General features: G+C 33.9%; 1 protein-coding gene across 3 annotated transcripts in view; it reads right to left on the minus strand.

Annotated features, from left to right (window-relative positions):
• Positions 1-5,372: 5,372 nt before the first annotated feature.
• The window catches only part of LOC149791738 (deoxynucleoside triphosphate triphosphohydrolase SAMHD1-like), a 103,085-nt gene continuing 89,505 nt past the window's right edge, over positions 5,373-18,952 (minus strand). For all 3 annotated transcript variants that reach the window (XM_089970240.1, XM_089970237.1, XM_089970239.1), the window contains exons 13-15: positions 14,994-15,116; positions 14,490-14,593; positions 5,373-14,062 (exon numbers count right to left, since the gene is read on the minus strand). In XM_089970240.1, coding sequence (XP_089826366.1) covers positions 14,035-14,062; positions 14,490-14,593; positions 14,994-15,116 — 255 coding nt within the window. In that variant the 3' untranslated portion in view covers positions 5,373-14,034. The remainder of the gene's footprint in view (positions 14,063-14,489; positions 14,594-14,993; positions 15,117-18,952) is intronic.

Genomic DNA, 18,952 nt, shown 5'->3' on the forward strand with positions numbered 1-18,952 from the left:
CAAGAGAACGTAATACATCTTTAAATAGTGCAAACTCACTTAGAAACATAAACAATATTAAAAGCCTAAAATTGTTTATAAACCTAGAGAGAGGGAAAATTATAATAATAAGATACATATTGTAAAATAGAAGAGTGGCTGGTACGTTATAACTATGAGAAACATAGCTCTCAAATAACACCAGAAGAATTATTAGATTTGACGTACTCCTTTATACAACATAGCAACGGTTTAGCAAATGAAGGGATGACAAGACTATGTCTATTTATTAGGTCAAATGCGCTTGATATACTGGATTCTAAGCGATCATTATCTCCTCCTAACTATACGTATTGTAAGAAGAAATGACAAGTTTTTTTTCCGATTGCTACAGGTTGAAAAATATGCACAGAATACAGATATATCTTTTCAAGTTCTCAAAGAGGACATTGTCAAAGTTTCGCATTGAGAGTAATACATTAATGGGTCAATCAAAGATCCGCCTGAGTTTTTTTTATCGAGAATTATGAACTATTCATGTCGAACAGTTCTATGTCATGTATTGGTGATTCTGCCAAACTTATCCCTATTAAAATCTTATGGAACTTAGGAGCTTATAATAATCATTTATTATCAGGTTCTTTGGTATTGTTAAAGTATTCTTCTTGTAAGAGTGATGTTATTCTGGGAGTAGAATGCGGTTTTGTTAATGTTCCACTCGACTATGTAAATCTGGCATAAGATTTACTATCATGACCCGTGGCTGTCGGAGATGTGACTTCGTAACCTTTTAATCATATTCATATTTTACAAGACAGTGACCTAACTAGACATAAGGTCGTTGCCAATCCACTTATAACTGACCGAAGGGATAAAATATACTTTCCCAATTTTTATATACCCTTTGGAGGACGGAAACAGGAAAATAATATGACCATAACAAAATGTACTACGTTTTATTGGTCAGATTGGTGAAGACTTGATTTACAAAGTGCGCCATAGTGACATAAGCTGACTTTGTGGATTATTGATTACTATCATAGCTTTAACTGACAATCTGTACTTTACGTCAGAGCCAGTTCAAGCTAGAAAACTGTCCACATTAAGAACTGAACATGTTGAAAAGAAATCTTCCCACCTCGTGGAAGAAAGACTAACCTTTTGGGACAGAAGTGGTGAATAACGTCATTAGAGGTTTCCAGGCATGAAAAAACTCGAAAGGAAGAGTACGTGAATTTTGACACTATGAAGGTTATTATTCGTGCACATTTTAATTTTCTTAGGATACGATATTGTAGACTGGTCGTGAATAGAGGTCGCTGGTCGAGTTGTCACATGTGCTTCTTGGAGGTATATTTTGGTGGATATACGGTACACAGAAAACATTATGAGAGAGCTGACACGGCCCATCGCTCGCGTGCAAGAAATAAATCCGAGATCAAGCATAATATGTTTTGATTACAGCTTGAATTTGTTAATATACCACAGTAACACATCATTTATAGAGGTTATGTCTCTAATTTTCCCGTTTTATTAAAACTTCCACAAACTGTATTAGATGTGAAGCAAAGTTTAGCATGCATCATTATATTGATAATGCTTTCAATAAGTTTAAACTAAGTTACAAGAGTCAAGAAAACTGATTCTGACATTTTCTGTTTTCCCAGCTCTACCAAGTATAGTTTTATTTCAATAAAATTTGGCATGCAACAATGATATTGATTTCTATCTTTCAGCAACATCATTGACAAAGGTTGTGGTCTCAGATGAAAATTCCCCTACCATAGGTTAAAGCGCCATTACGTTTCCAAGAAATGTTAGATTTTAACCAAGTGTATCATGCTCATTTATACTGATAAAACAATTAAACACTTAAATTGCCAGTATTCCTTGTCATCATATTTAATCATGTAGAGACTTTTTTCCTACTGCATTGTTTTCCTGTAATAAGTTCCTCTGTTTTACGTCATGCCGAGCAGAGTCTAGTAAAGGGGTCTAATTACGATGCATCACTGGTTAATAGTGCTAGGTTATGATTAAGGTTTAAGATTACATCTATGAACGTCATGTGAAGAAATGATACTACCATACTTCCGCTGTTCTTCCATCGGTCAACATTTTTAATGCGCACATAGCACGACCAAGCAACCTTTGAACTTCGTCGCGTGCTTGACATTAGTTTTAAAAAACAATTCTCCTTTGTTGTATTTAAAATTTTAATTTAAAGTGATATTTTGAATGACTGTGCATTGAAGAAACCTTTCCAATTTCCCTGGAATAGATGTATTCTATTTTTCTATTCATCTAACTCAATAGTGATGTTAACATTGGGAATAGCACGTTCCTTCGTTTGCTTGTTTGAAAGGTTTCTAATGTAACTCAGTGAGAACGTCAACATCATCAACTTTATCAACAAGTTTGATATGGACGAAACAGCTTGTTTAGTTCATTCACAGACAAATCTAAACAAACGACTGATAAAACTTTAACATGAGTGCACGTGATTTATTTACAAAGTAGGTCATAAAACAAGATACTGTTTTTAGGCTCACTTGTCGTGCAGTATGAATCTGTGCAATATGGAAAAATTCTACACGAATCTAGGATTGCTAGGTTAACGGAGAACAAACAAGCACATATAAATGCGTGCTACTGAATACTATGTTTCAATAAGACCAATTGTTTGAAACTCTCATGGCTGTGATGACAAACTGAAGCGAATATCATGCAGACTGCAAGAAACCTTCAATTACGACGTTATAACATATGTGCGGCATGAGTTGGTTAGCGAGTTTAGAGGATATACATAGGTTTACAGAGTATATAAATAAAACCCTGATCAAATTGATTATGTTTGAGTGTGCCTTTGTGTGTGTAATAATAAATATACTGTTATTTTTAAAATTATTTTAGAGTATTCAATTCGTTAAGGGAAATAACTTCAATGATGGAAAATAAACCTGTTGACATCATTTTATGCTAATAACGTTTCTGGAGACTGTGTCTAAGTTACTAAATATTACTAATGGATCGATTAAGCTGCAAAAGGAAAACGAAAATGCCCAACGGGGGGGGGGGAGAAGGTGGTGATGATAAGTTTATTGAACGAGGTGGAACACGGTATACATGTTTTAAAGCCAAATTATTTCAGTAGCTTAAGTTCGTTCATATATGCATCAGCTAAATCGATCTACCCATGCATGTACATTAATACGTAAGGTATTATTGGCACCAGTCGAAGGTTGAGCTGTGAGCCTTTGCATAGTCAAATGTGTACCGTTTGGTTGTTTTCTTTTGACGTATATACAGAGTACGGTGTAATAGCACTTACACGGGATCGCTTTACGTTATGAATAATTTCAGTCTACATATTTTGTATATTAAAGAGTCAATAAAAAGGTAGATTGAAACACGTAGCCTTTGTACATTGATATTCTAATGACGATACGTTTTAGTAACATACATCAATTAACTACGAAACTGAGAACCAATCAGTCTGTGGTGGTACGTTTTATGTCATATAACAACACAATGTGAACTATATTGATGGAGAATATGACATAATCTTATCCCAGTCTGTAAAAGAGGGAAATTCCCGCGATGTAGGCTTTCAGTGTATTAGTACATGCCAATGTTCTGAAAAATGCATTGCAACATAAACTTCTTCTGTGATCAGAAGGTAACACTAAGCCCAATGCGTTACCCGCAATATCTTGTTTATGGTAAGTTTACCACAACAATATAAATTCTTAAGACAATTGCTATTATAGACTATAGAAAATTAGTTAATTTTTGGTGCAAGGCAATAAGACTGTTGTGTCAGCATTTTAATATAAGTTGAAGGCCAATTGTGCCCGTTAATAGCTACAATTTTCTATCTGCACTGCCAGGCGATTGGTTCGAATTTGTAAGTCCGTTCGTCATATACATTTCTTGTAAACTTCACTTTTATGTTGTGCATTTTCACAAAAGAGTAGAGTCTGAAATCAAGAACCCAACCTATTTGAGCTTTATCCTAACAAGCAAGTTCACGTTACAAGCAGATCATTATGAAACACGTGTATTCAATCCTGATAAACCGAAGTAATCCCTTCACTATATGTAAATCGTAAACTTCCTGTAAGCCAGGCATTTGATTTTGACATTCGACAAGGGGATGAGATGTTTATATGTGCTCTATTCGTTTGTAATTATATATATGGATGGGGAACAATTGGGTGAGTATAACCTATATATAATTATATTCATGAATATATAACACGTTAGGTCACTGAAGGTTAGTCAGTGGCTAAGAGTTAAACACATGTTGCGCCGAGTCCTCATAGCAAACAATCTGCTAGTTGAATAACCATGGATTATTCAATGTCATATTATTGCACGAAGGGGACTATTTGTACAATAAATTAGGTCATCTTGTTCATAAGTCATTAGTTGCTAGCACTTGTACGAACATGTTCATATTAAAGAGTGCATGTATCCATCACCATGACCTTACAATATTACAATATTACCGGATATTTATGGACGTTACCATATTAAAGATTGCATGTTTCCATCACCATGACCTTACAATATTACAATATTACCGGATATTTATGGACGTTACAATATTAAAGATTGCATGTATCAACATGAAAACGTTACAATATGAAAATATTACTGGATATATATATATATATATATATATATATATATATATATATATATATATATATATATATATATATTCAGAACTGTATCAGTTTTACTTATCATCGTTTTTGTACACGTATCAATAGCACAATTATGGTGATTTTAGTAGTAGTAGTAGTAGTAGTCGTATCAGTAGTAGAACTAGCAGCAGCAGCAATTGTTGTTGTAGTCTTTTCGTAATTATTTTGGTATTTGTTACCAAATATTTTGATTTCATATACTTCCCTAAGGAATGCTGACAGTTAGACTCTACTCCCATTCCATTTTCTCTTGCCAGGCAAAAGTGCATATGCAGACCAGAAGACAAACAAAGAGGTGATGTTATGGCTGTCTTCTAGAACAAATTCACATTCGCTCCTTAGTTACATGCAAGTGAGTAACTACCCACATACTTGTTCACAATTAATGCATTAGCTTCCGTCGACGATTTAATTGTTCCTTTAATGTTATTTCCAGCACTACTGGTGGTATTAGTCTTGAAGTAACTTACTGCAGTAGTTGCAAAATCCTATGGTGGTAGAGACCTTTCTACATTTTAGACAGTACCAATTGTGGCCTTTCTAGCTATATTATTGATCTAGTCGATGGGAGAAAAGAAAAACAAAATTATTGGCTTTCAAGTTAGAAATGAAAAGATTTCTTCCCATAAACTTACTTTGCGATGAATAATGTTTTCGAATGTGGGAACAAAACTTGGAGGATAATATTGTAATGGTATTTATTCATATTCATGGACTCCAGAGAAATATGTATAAAAACATAATTCAGAATAATGAATGAAAAGATAAACTTTTCATTCCATAGCTAATATTGCAAATGACACATCATTCTTGGTACACTGAATGCTTAAATGAGTTTGAGTTCTGCTTAAAATACGTGAATCAGAAGGGACCAGATATTTAGATATGCAATACATACAATCATCCTTATCAAATTAGTATGAAATATTAATCTGTAATTATTTACAGTTCAAAGTATCCAAAATTGAACTACAGATTGTTAATCAGTCGCATCATATTATTCTGATACAAATGATTCAACTCTAATCTCATCAAATTGTCAGTTTTAGGTAAAACTGCAACCACAAAAATTCATTTCAACCATACATCTGAAATCTATTACAGCTGAGCTAATAACGAGTGATATTTTATCTTTATATCTAGCTATTGACTGACCAATATGTGGTATATTCCACTACAAGAAAGCTTTCTGAGATAATATTTATAACAGCATCCTTTATTGTGACCGTTCGGATTCAAAATTAAATATACAGACAGTATTTAAGGCAAATCAAATGTTTCTTCTTTTCTTGTATTCTATTGACAACACCTTTCTATGGCTAGGTATGATTTGGGGTGTACAAAGATCTTTAGTGCGATATAATATTGCTTAGTGAACGTGGAAGCGCAACTTATGAATTTCATATATAAGTATTTTCACGATACCCGCTTTTAAACCGGATAGGAATAGATAAAGTTTGGACAAAGCAGTCAAACAAAAATCCAGGTGATCTAATCCTGTTGTGCATGCTCTCACACACGTGCTGCGTCTTGTCATTAAATTAAGAGAAATAATGAAAAGGAACATCATTCATTTCCAAGAAGAAGAGGCCAAACACCAATAGTATGGTGGATAAGATATCTCTGAAAGTACATAAACTTTATGCCACAAAAAAAGAGAGAAAAAATGATGTCATTCGAAATTTATGAGTAGATTAAAGATAGACTTTATAAATGAGACATATATTGAAAAGATGAGAAATATGCATATCTTCATTCATATTTTCCTATCGCACGTTTTCCATGGCAATCACCAAATGGAAACAAAACGTTTGTCAAAAATTAAGTCAAACCATGTTATTCATTTGCTTATAATATACATCTTAGGAATTTGTTTAGAGAGGAACAGAAAACAGTCATTATTCAGTTTAGTCCTTTATCTAACCTTTCAAAATATATGTCGGTAACTTCTACATTTTATACATCACGATTACAAGAAAATGTATTAGAACTTCAGAAGATTGTATTCTCTTCTATAATAGACTGAACAAGCATGAATATTAAAATGCTAATCAATAAAATTGTATCAACACACAAATATTTAAATCGTGAAGGAAATCTCAGAAATTTCGTAAGAGGGTGTCATGAAATATTCACCGCCATTTGTGTTGACCTTATATATTAATGTTATTTTTCTGCTATTTAATATTAAATATCGAATAGACATCCGCTACAACGTTTCTCTTTAGAGTGGTTACTTTACTCCCACGAACAACATTCACAAATGTTTGTTCATGATGTATCTTGATTTCATCTTTATTTATGGTCCCAATAAATCACTCCGCATACCTTTATCGAAATATATTGGATTCGATATTTAAATCGGATGAACTGAATGTTAACATTCGTGATGTTTAATTTGTTCTTCATGTTTGACAGTCTGGAAAATTACACTCCTGTCGCTGAAAATTACACTCCTGTCGCTGAAAATTACACTCCTGTTGCTGAAAATTTTAAATAATATTTGAGCAGTGTTAAAGTCTTAAATCAGTGTTGTATGTTTTGTTTTCAAAAAGAGAATAGTTTTCGCTTAAGAAAAGTCGAAACTATTGTTTGTGTAATATCCAAAGTGAAGTCTGATTCATTTGATCAGACACGCATTGGGCATCCGTTTATAAAGGGAAACATATATACGAAACAAATACATTGGAGACGTACTAGACTAGCAAAAGAAACATCAAACTATTTCACTATTTATTATCCTAAATAATTCAACGCTTTGTCGAAATGAGTGTCGTTTATGAAACTGTCATGCATAAAGAACAAATCACACACAATGAACGGTAACAAAAATGCATCATATGTAAATGTTGAATGAACATATTCACCACAAAAGATACGGGTTGAGCTTAGCCGAGACCATAAAACATGCTGTTTCATTGCTGGAAAATAATTTATCACCTAGGTACCAGACTGTATATTTTACTATATGTCCATTTGCTTCAAGTAATCAGACTTAAATTGTTACGATCATTGTGCATGCATACTATTTGAGAAGATTTCTGGAATCTGAAATGTATTAATCATCTTCCCATTTCTTAAATTTAGAATGCTTGAAGCCATTGTGACTTTGTTACCTAATGCAAACGTTTAGTTTTATAGTTCCAAATTTATATGATTTCTGACTAACATATTATGACAAGTATAATAACAGAACAACAAATTTACATAAACCAAACATTATCTACAATTCTTAAATAACACACCAGCTTAGGATCTAAATAATAACGAAAACAATATCGTGTACACCAAAACAACAAGTCAACGCGGAATACAGATGCCTACATGTTACAATACGGACGTTATTATTGAATATTCTGAATGACCTCAATTTTATTTTCGATCGAGCTGATTGTTCCTACTGATCTGCATCCATGAAGTATCTGCCACAATCTTACATACGTGTGATATGGAGTTTTGAATTCATGTTAAAGATACGTAATAATTTATTACAGTATTGAACAGAATTATTACGGATAATGGGTTACCATGATACTGATAACAAGGAATGATGCAAATATAGTTCTCACTCCTATAAAAGGTTTCCATCTGTTGTAACTTACACGTAAGAATAATTAATTTGACCGATAACTTGTTAGCCAGTTATGTAAATTTCGATTGCAGAATCATCAAAATAATTGACCCATGCGTATTCGCGATACATTTTTTGCGCCATAATTAAATTCTGGCAACAGTTTTGACATGGTGAATGTTCTAGATGGAACGAAATTGAAACAAGCCTTTGTGCATGTTTTTGAAAAACAGTTTCCGTTTCTAGAACACATACGTGGAAATACTACTACCAACACGGTGTAATAGCTACATGTTTTGATATCTAGTGTCTCAAACCAGTTCTACGTATGAAACAACTGTAATATCAGACATGACATTATATTTTCACTTTTCCACAGATGGAAACATAAACAATTTCTATCATTAATTGGAAACGTAATGCCAATAAGACTAATTACAATTTCTTATGGTCCAAAGATTGCCACATTGATGTTAAACCTGTCTATGTATTAACATTGATTTTCCATAATCTCCTAAGTGCCACATTTTCCAAATTGAGACCATACTGTTTAATACCATTACAACTTTTCACCTCCACGTGTCCCACTATATTCATAGTTGGTTATGCGCAAAACCCTATATGCACCCACTTAAAAAATGGAAGTATAATAATGTCTCCTAATATTAGGGACCACCAGACAAACTCAGATCTAGTTAATTTTTATTGCATGTTTGAATCAATGTGCAGTGCAAATTGTATAGCAATATGTTAGATTTCTTCAATTATATTTACTATTTCATATGTTTATATGATAAATATTAAATTCATTTTCGATAATTTGCATTAAATATTTGATATGTTTTAATTATGTGAAATGAATATCATTATTATTCAATCTGTTTTATTTCTTTTGATTGATATTCAATATTCATTGTTGATACTCAATTGACGTGTACACTTGAAATATTTCCTACCACGTTTGACACGCCACATTGTCTATTTAGGAAGAATCATCCATTCTTGGTCGTATATGACTAAAATATGGAAGTACTCTACTGAGGAGTCAAGACTATACAAGAAATGCCTAAGGGTCAGATGATACAGGCAAAGAATACTCGCTCAAGCTATCGACATAGTCTAAATTTGGTCGTCATAGTGACAAAGGTTTTAAATTCACCTCACTAGCTGACCGCCGATCTATCAGATGTCAGGCGGATCAAAGAATGTACATGTTGTGTCTAAATCATAGTATTTCGATTTCAGCAAAATAAATCATGTCCAATCATTAAACATCCATAACTAAATATTAATCTGTTAACAAGGTATATTCAAATCTGTGTGTGTGCAACCATACGGTGATGACAATCTGGAAGTAGTCTTTATAACCATGTAGTCTTTTCATACATGTTTAGATTCATGTATAAATGAAGCACATGGACCTTTGCCTTTATATGCAGTTGAGCCATATGTCATGCTGTGAAATAATGTTTGCACAGTTGTACAGACTATACTCTCTCCCCACACAAGTACACACACACACACACACACACACACACACACACACACACACATATATATATATATATATATATATATATATATATATATATATATATATATATATATAATTTCTAATGTTTCCATATACAGAAACATTTATGTCACATAGCCTTAATGGATTAACTACATTAAATGCTATGCTGAGCAAGTTTGTCTTCTGAAGACATCCGAGGCCCTTATTCACACCTAAGGTATTTTTAGGTGACCTTTTATGAGTTAACGTGTATTGTGAAACATTTATGGTGACATTTATGTATGTATGTATGTATGTATGTATGTATGTAATAATGTAACTCTTAGATACATTACTTCAATACCTTATTTTAGACACCTTCTTAGACTTTTCCACAACTTAATAATAAGGGGTATATTTCCCTGCAAATATTTGTAATAATAACATAATATATATATATATATATATATATATATATATATATATATATATATATATATATATATATATATATATATATATATATATATATATATATATATGTGTGTGTGTGTGTGTGTGTGTGTGTGTGTGTGTGTGGTTCCAGTCAAATAATACATAAATTGACTTCGTAGTACAGTAATGTAAAATCTTTCCCATGGACTGTCTTGGCACAACGAATGTCCAAACGTGACCCACTGACACCTCCAGACCTCTGTGGAATTATGCATCTGGCAGGGATAATTCTGCCGTTTGCTGGCTATTAGTCACAGTAAACATTGCCTTACACGTGTGCTTACAGACACAACATCACTTTTCTTCTGGCGACAACAGAACCACACGTCACTAATTTTCATTAGTATCTCTTATTACATAGTGTGTTGCCTCAGTGTACATACATAGAGTTAATGTCTAAATGATCAAAACTTAAAATATAAAATTGTTTTTTAGTTGTAATACAGACGATACTGTGGACGACCGCTAAGAAGTTTTCCAAATTGGCAAAACCTGGAAACTAGGCCGTTGCCTATGTCAGATTTAAAAATCGATTCATTATATATTTTAAGCATAACATATGAGCCTTTTCGATGGGAGAATAAAGAATAAAAGGAAATTGTACAAACCAGCACTTGTATAACAGTAGGTACTGAAGAAATTCATATTGTATGTTAATGTTGACAGTTGTTTTAACATTGAGAGCTCTGCGATGAAATTTATTATAAAAGAATGACGAGGTTAGATATCCGGCACATTATAGTTGTCTTTATACATATATAACCAAAATACTCATTGAGCAGTCTACAGTTAGAATAATGTGCCCTACCAAACTATGTTGTCTTTTCCAAGTATCCTAACGTTCATGTAGAGTTGGGGTCGTTTACGTATGTCGTAGTTTTAAACAACAGATTGCACAAACAGTTTATTCTGTGCAGGGACAGACTTGTTTTTAGAAAGTCTTTGTCCATCACACGGGGACATTGCAATGACAATTCGATACTTCCACTTTCTTAAAATAATTGTATCGACTCACGTAATATTGGTCTCCATATAAATTGAATGACTTTGGTCGCAAAGCTGGATAGGTGGGTGGCGGGGTGGACAGAGGGTCTTTTGTTCTCACATACTGTTAGCAAGTCGGCGGGTGATGATTTTAATTTTATATAATTTCTGCTTTCATACAAAATTCACAGTTTGAATTATAGTGGCATTTGATCTCATCCAGTGTTGTAGTGTTAGGCGATTAAACTGCCCTTTGCAATTTCAACTGTTAATGAACGCTAAGCATCACAGTCGCAACTGCAATTGTAACTGCTAAGACCTACACATCCCTTCGGCTGTGAAGGTTGATGTCAAGAGCTGCGTGGATAGTACATGGCATCAACCCAGGTGTATAAGTACCCGAAGGTTATGCAATGTATCTGAACTCGTCGCAAGACGTTTCGCAATTGGCGTCGTGTCCTGGATCATGACAGGTCTGGATGAGACAATGAGAGTGCAAAATATTCTTTGACTCCATTCGACCTCTGGCCAAAGGAAAGATATTATCCCCTCCCTTTCCAAATACCTTCATGCTCCAAGACGATGGACGAGTGATAAAGCAGCGCAGGTGTGGATACACATGGAATTTGTCTCTAGCTTTCCACACAACCGGCTCAAGGCAGGATTGGTAAATGCTAGCCTCACCTGCCACCCCCCCCCTCCCAGGCGTTTGTGCAGCCCAACTTGTATTTAGGATCACATGGTTTATCTTTGAATCTTCAGAAAGGTTCTAAATATTTACCTTAAATATTGCCTGCATGAACTTAAATCTGCTCAGCATACTACGATTGATGGGATTGCCAGCTTTGTGGTCAAAAGTTAACACGATGACAAAGGTGGCCTCATATACCATCGCTGTGTGGAAGGAACGGACACTAGTGGCAGTATACCAGCAGATGGACCAGAGAGCAAGGCGACTCTAGTTGGTAGCGAACTGACCAGATTCAACATACAAATATCTTTCCTGAGTGAAACCTTGTTTCGTAGCGTCCTAAGTAAATACGAATGACTAGAAGCTGGTGTTGGGTATGTCATCATAATTACAACGTGTCAGCATGTTTACAAATTTCGTAAGGGGCATGAATGATAGACTAATGACGCCTCCACTATCTAGATGAAGGCATGCACATATTCTCAGCGACTATGCATAACCAATGTAAACAGGGAAACAAGCCCATCATCATTGATGGCATCAATGTTAGAACTGACTCAGTACAGCATACATGTACAGGCATTGTCGGTAGAAATTGTTGTGTCAACCGCCACAACAACGAACTCGCTCTACAGAAGAAATATGTCGATCACAACCACCTTGTCACCTACACCGTATCTTTTCCACTAATTGAAAGAACCTGGATCCAACCGCACTCTAAGCATTTTTGTATCTTATTTTATAAAAGTAATGGAGTAAGTAAATAAGTTGATATACTTAGAGGATATACTTTTAAACATCAGACTCAAAAAGGAACATTTAAAACGAAATCTTTAGCATTTTGGCAAATATTAGTTTTCTGACGCCGTTTTGATCCCTCGCTAATCTGACGAATATCTGACCTGTTCGAGGATCGTATTGATATCGTATCTAATGCATTGTTCAAACTATTTTGTGAGAATGATCAAATTTGTTTGCAGGAATCATAAACCCCAGCTTGTCTAGATAGTCTTTACTAATAAATCAAGCAAAAGTATATTATAGGCATATTATTAAAAAGGAACTAAACCATGCACCATATAGAAAACGTTGTTTGAAAAACAACATTTAGATGAAATATGTAATGCATTACATAAAGAATAAAAACTTTTACGTGGGCCTATACACGATAACTAAGAAACGCTTGTCGCTGCTGGCGACAAAACTCAATTTACTAGTGAGGTGAAGACATAATCAATACTTATACTTACAGACACCATCCAAGGGTATGCTAGTTATTGTTTATGTGATAAACCATTGAGGACGAAAATTCGTTCTAGGTCCCCAAATACACTACAAATGTATTAAACGTTTTCATATGTGATCCACTAGAACACTATAAATACTGTCAAAATGTGCTTCCAAAAAGTATATTTATTTTTAACGCTGGAATCATCTGGTAAATCAGTTTGGGTAGATGGTATATTACATAACAGTTTGGGCCACACTTTATGTGAATAATAATAATAATCAATAATCAATAATAATAATAATAATAACGTTAAGACCATACAAACCAGCAATTGCTCACAATATATGCCACAAAACCACAAAAACAATATTTATACAACAAGTTGCTCTAGTGAACAATTAATGATGAATTAAGACAGCACGCAGAATGAAACTCTTTCTTCAAGATTTTGCTATTTACTACTAGCTATGCTAGAATTCGTATCAAATTGATCCACGACGACAGCACCGTTCTCTTTGTATAGGAGTAAATATGCATTTATGGTCTTTTGAAATGTATTCTACACATATTAAAGATTAACTTTTCAGATCATATTATATGAAGTTGTATTGTACTACTCTATATAAATAACTACAGTACATAAATTCACAAGTTTCAAACTCCATATGCAGATTCCTTCCCGATTTGTCAGTAAACCTACACTATAACGAAGTTAGTTAACAAGCTGACATCACATTTGCTCTTAATTAGCTCGATCATTATTTCGGTCATGTATGCTGTGGAACTGTATGCTGCTTTGTTGTTTCCGTACTGTTAATATCTCAACTAAATGCATTTGTATTTGTTCTCAAGTTCATATTAATGCATTCAGTCTCGCTATACGTCTTGCGTTCTGTACCAGTCTCTGAAAAGAAACAATAGTAATGCTCAAAGTGTAATAGATCATGTTCGAGTCATACAAACGGATGACTTGGGAGTTTTACACTCTGCATATATACAAATTATCAATAAAGACCAACAACCCAAATTTCAATCAAGTAAAACGATAAGAAAAAAGGCATGCTGATATATATATATATATATATATATATATATATATATATATATATATATATATATATATATGTGTGTGTGTGTGTGTGTGTGTGTAATCAACTGCACGTATTAAACGTTTATATATATATATATATATATATATATATATATATATATATATATATATATATATATATATATATATCGGCATGCCTGTTTGGATTTAGTAATGTTTTTCATACTAGCTAAAACTTTGTGTGAAATGGTAATAATAATAATAATAATAATATACTTACGACAAATCTTGTATCACCGTATCAATATTGGGTGGAATCGGAATTGTCTTGACATAGATGCGGATGTAGTAGTCAGAGAAAAACTTCGTAAGCAGATATGGCATCTGGAATGATGCATCATGTACGTTTTAGCCCTTTGTAATTAAATTAAGGTTCACAATTCACAAAGAAACTATAATAATGCTCACAGCAAAAATTATAAATTTCCCATAATATTTACGAGTATGAAATCAGGAAAATACTAGAAACGTTGTTAGTCTTTTGAGAATTACTCTCGCAGAAAATGAGGGAAGAAATTGTTACACGAATTAGCTGTATGTTTTACATGTCTTGTTGGTATATTGTAGGTTCTTTGAACGTGCTATAAAGAGAATTTTGGAAATAGTAATAAACTTCCCTTTCTATATACGCGGTAAGGTTGTAAAAAAATTTCCTCAGATACGAACCAGTCTCAAAATGGAATGGTAAACACAAATATTTTCTACAGGCTATGGACTGCTATACCTTAGTTTTAGCCAGTTTATCGCCGCGGAGACACTCGCTGCCTTCAGCAGAGGATCGTTTGTTATAAAAAATCATGTTTTCCATAGGATTTTCGTCTTCCATGCCAAAGTTGAAACGAATTAGCTGCAAGAGATAATAGGACGAAAAAAGTCTTGGAGGTATTTTCGTTCTCAAGATCACGTACTCCCACTTATTGTTACCTTTAGAGTATTATTTGACATGCAATACAATTATCCCAGTAACTGAGTCCGTTAAATATTTCCTTGCTATTTTTCAAGTCATATGTCAACTCTAAAAAGTGTTACTGAGGCTCGCATATGTATATACTAGGCTGCTATGTAAAAGAAACTATTTTTGCTCTAATTACATTAAATTTCTATTTTAAAATCAGAGACATTGTATTTAAAAGAAACATTTAGAAAAAAGACAATGATGTTTAAGATATTTCGTTTTAAAGGACAATACAAGAATAATTCACTAATGCATATCAAGGCTATTTCTTATCAGTTTTCAGCAATTTAAGAAATATTCAACCCTGTGGAACGTTATGTGCAAGTGTACAAATTTATCGTTTAGCAAAACTCGAAAGAAAGCAAAATTATATCATAATATTGCGTAGAACTTATTGGGTATCGTGTCAGCAAACTTCAGAGTATGTATATCTCTATTCGTTTCATCGGTGTTTCCAACAACCCATGTTATCAATCATCTTAGCAATTGCAAAATGCTAATGAATGTGTTTCTTTGCATTTTATTTTTGTTACGATTCCTCGTACCCATAGACTATGTAATGAATGGTCTAAAAGGAACCAATGTGTCTACCTTCCAGCTTGTTGAAGACAGTTTTTTTTAATGTACATATAGACAGGTTGTTTATACTCTGTCGCTGACGATGACCATATTCCACTCGGTATCATTACATCTAATGTTATCATTAATGGACGACGCGTTTGCAGTGCAGATAACCTTTTGGGATCATAGAATAAATATGATTTGGGATGATGGCTATCCCCTGCCCCACATCGAGGTAGTCCGGTTGTGCATATGGGTCTGGGCAAAATACTATCTAATCAAACTGGTTTATGAACTAAGTTTAAGATTTATAATAAATATGATTTTCGGGAACACGTTTGACAGTATTTGTTGTGTTTTAGGATATCGTGGATCAATACACTTTTGGACATGTACTTGAGTACATTTACATTGGATTTTGAATGTTCACGCTTAATGGTTTCGATCACATCAACAATAGTTAGCATAACATTGCATGATGTCCGCAATCATAAGCATTGAATCTGTCCCCACAATAAGTTGACGCTCTGTCCAGCGGCGACACACTTGTTTTAATTATAGTGCATAATGCCATGCAGTAGTTTTCATTCTTTATATAGTACATCACATCTTTCATCTTTATGTTGGTGTACGCTTTTCTTCAAATAGCGATTTTCTATCTAGTGCATGGTTGAATGCCTTTTCTATTATAGGCATTCATGCATCATTTGTCTCATTAATTGGTTGTTGTTAATGAAGGAAACATTAAACACTTTCATGTTTGCAACCATATAAGTGTAATACAAATGACGATCGTTTGTGTCATCGCTCCTACCATAATACAAACTGTTCTATGTCTGTGTAAATGTTCTTTGATTTTGTTTTACATTCCATCAGTAAGCTCTCTGAGTATGAAAATAACAAATTCATTTTCTTGCCGTATTTCTTTTAAGACGATTAAAGTAAAAGTTATGCACTGAAAACGTAGATATTGCACAGACTGCCCCGTAAATATGGATCAATTTAGAATTAATGTTCAGTTAATTCTATGAATGTATATCAAATATTCGTCAAATACGATATCTTGATACTAATCTCGGGTCTGGTACCATTGTTCTGGTGGTATTCATAAGCTCCAGCCATTTCAACATTAAAACTATTTTTCATATTGTGCATAGTTTTACCCAAATAGTGTCTATTCACCAGTTTCAAGAAATAGTTTTTAAATTCATTTTAGAGCATGCTCTTAGATCATTCATAAACTGGATGCACTCCATTTTGAGTTGTCAAACTGCTAAACAATATGGACGTTTGATATTCATGCATAAACCTAAATATAATTTCAGATTGCTGTAGTGAACCACTCAATGTTTCTTATTTATTAAATTTTGGACAAGCTTATCTCAGTTGGTAAACTTGCTAGTTTTCTTTTCTCAGTAATTGTTTTTTTTCCAACGTGTATTTTTTGTCATGTCAATTGAAAAATATGGTGGCTATCAAGTGGTTTATCAAACCTATCACCCAATCATCGTCAATGTTAGATAGTATTGTATTTGGATTAATCATTTTAAACCAAGACGTTGGTACCATGGCGAAACCAAAACGATATTACAAGTGGGATATATTTTCAGTTATTTGTTTTATCAGGGTGGCTCCTAACCACAAACCACATTATTATCTTCGCCAAAGCTCCATGAAGGAACTGTATATCATTATTAGTTGGGAGTTCCGTTTGGTTGGAAGCGTGCCAGTTTAAGGAATGAATGATGTGATATCATTGGGCATGTGACATAATAGGAATATCTCAACAATAGGATACTTCTGATAATCTCTAATTTTTCAAAGGTAACAGTCGACAGCATCGGCTTTAAGATGCAAACCATTTTTGACATCCAAATATTTAACATTCCAATATTTTCATACCACATGTTCATTTGCATATTCTTGATTTGAGTACCCGGTAAAACACTTCTGTTGGCGGTAATTTATCCTCGCCGAAACATTCAAACAATTAATACATTCAGATGGGTATACCCGTTTCCTAGTTAACATGTCTGACCTTGTAAATGCATTTATCTTTTAAAACCATTTTGTTCATATTTACAACTAACGCTTCCAAGATGGCTTTATGGAATTTAAGCGAAACAATGAACCAAACCTAGCCTACATTAAGTACATTTAATTCCAATGTTGTTTGCGGTGCAGCTTATACGTCCGTCGGTATTTTCAACCATCAAGCAATATGAGTTATAAGATGGTTTGATACCAATCAGATTGTGAAATGCCACAAATACTTGAGCTTTCTTAGAATAAATTATTATTCAGAATCAGAAGGAGCCGCACATAGATATTTACAGGTAATATGACAATAATACCATGTGTATCCATCTAGCTTTCATGTTGCTGATGTTGCAAGACTTTGCACTTTCAACATAAGTGTTTCCATGTTCAGTTCTTTACGTATCTTCTATTTCATTATTCAAATAACTAGACAATTTCTAACTGTATTTTCTAAGCTGATTTTCAAACATTACAATCATAAATTATGACAACACATAACAGGGAACCAAACAAGATCTAAGTGTTGATGCGCTTATCTTGTTGTTGTTGTTGTTGTAGGGTTTAACGCCATTTTGCAGCTCACCATAGACTATTCATGGCGGCCGGTATTAATGGTGGAGGAAGAACCCTGGAAAACCCTGGAAAGAACCACCGATCCACGAGTAGCTACTCGTGGAAAGCTTTCTCACATACCCACATTGGCTGAATTCGAGACACGAACCCACGCAGACAGAGGTGAGATGGCAGTGATCCGTAACGGACAGCGCTTTAGACCAATCGGCCACTCGGGGCCCCCGCTTATCTTGTAGTGGAACACTATGGTATGATCATGAATAGTGTATTGTGCCACGGAAACAATCTGGAATCTCCTGACATACTATAAAGCTCAACAGACGATCTCAGAAGAACATAATCATTCTAGGCCACCAGACACTATACATACCATTATCCGCCTCGAAACATTATATTCATCCCTGACCGTCCCAAACGCAAAGACAGAACAATTACTCGCTCTAAAACATATTTATTTGACAATATAACATTTTTCGATCGTGCACGCATAGGAAAGTTACGGTCTTTCTAATGTATCTAAAACACTATAAATAACGCAAGCACATGTCCTAGAA

The sequence above is a fragment of the Sinohyriopsis cumingii genome, chromosome 9, assembly GCF_028554795.1.
Source record: "Sinohyriopsis cumingii isolate HCF-2022 chromosome 9, ASM2855479v2, whole genome shotgun sequence".
NCBI lineage: Eukaryota > Metazoa > Mollusca > Bivalvia > Unionida > Unionidae > Sinohyriopsis > Sinohyriopsis cumingii.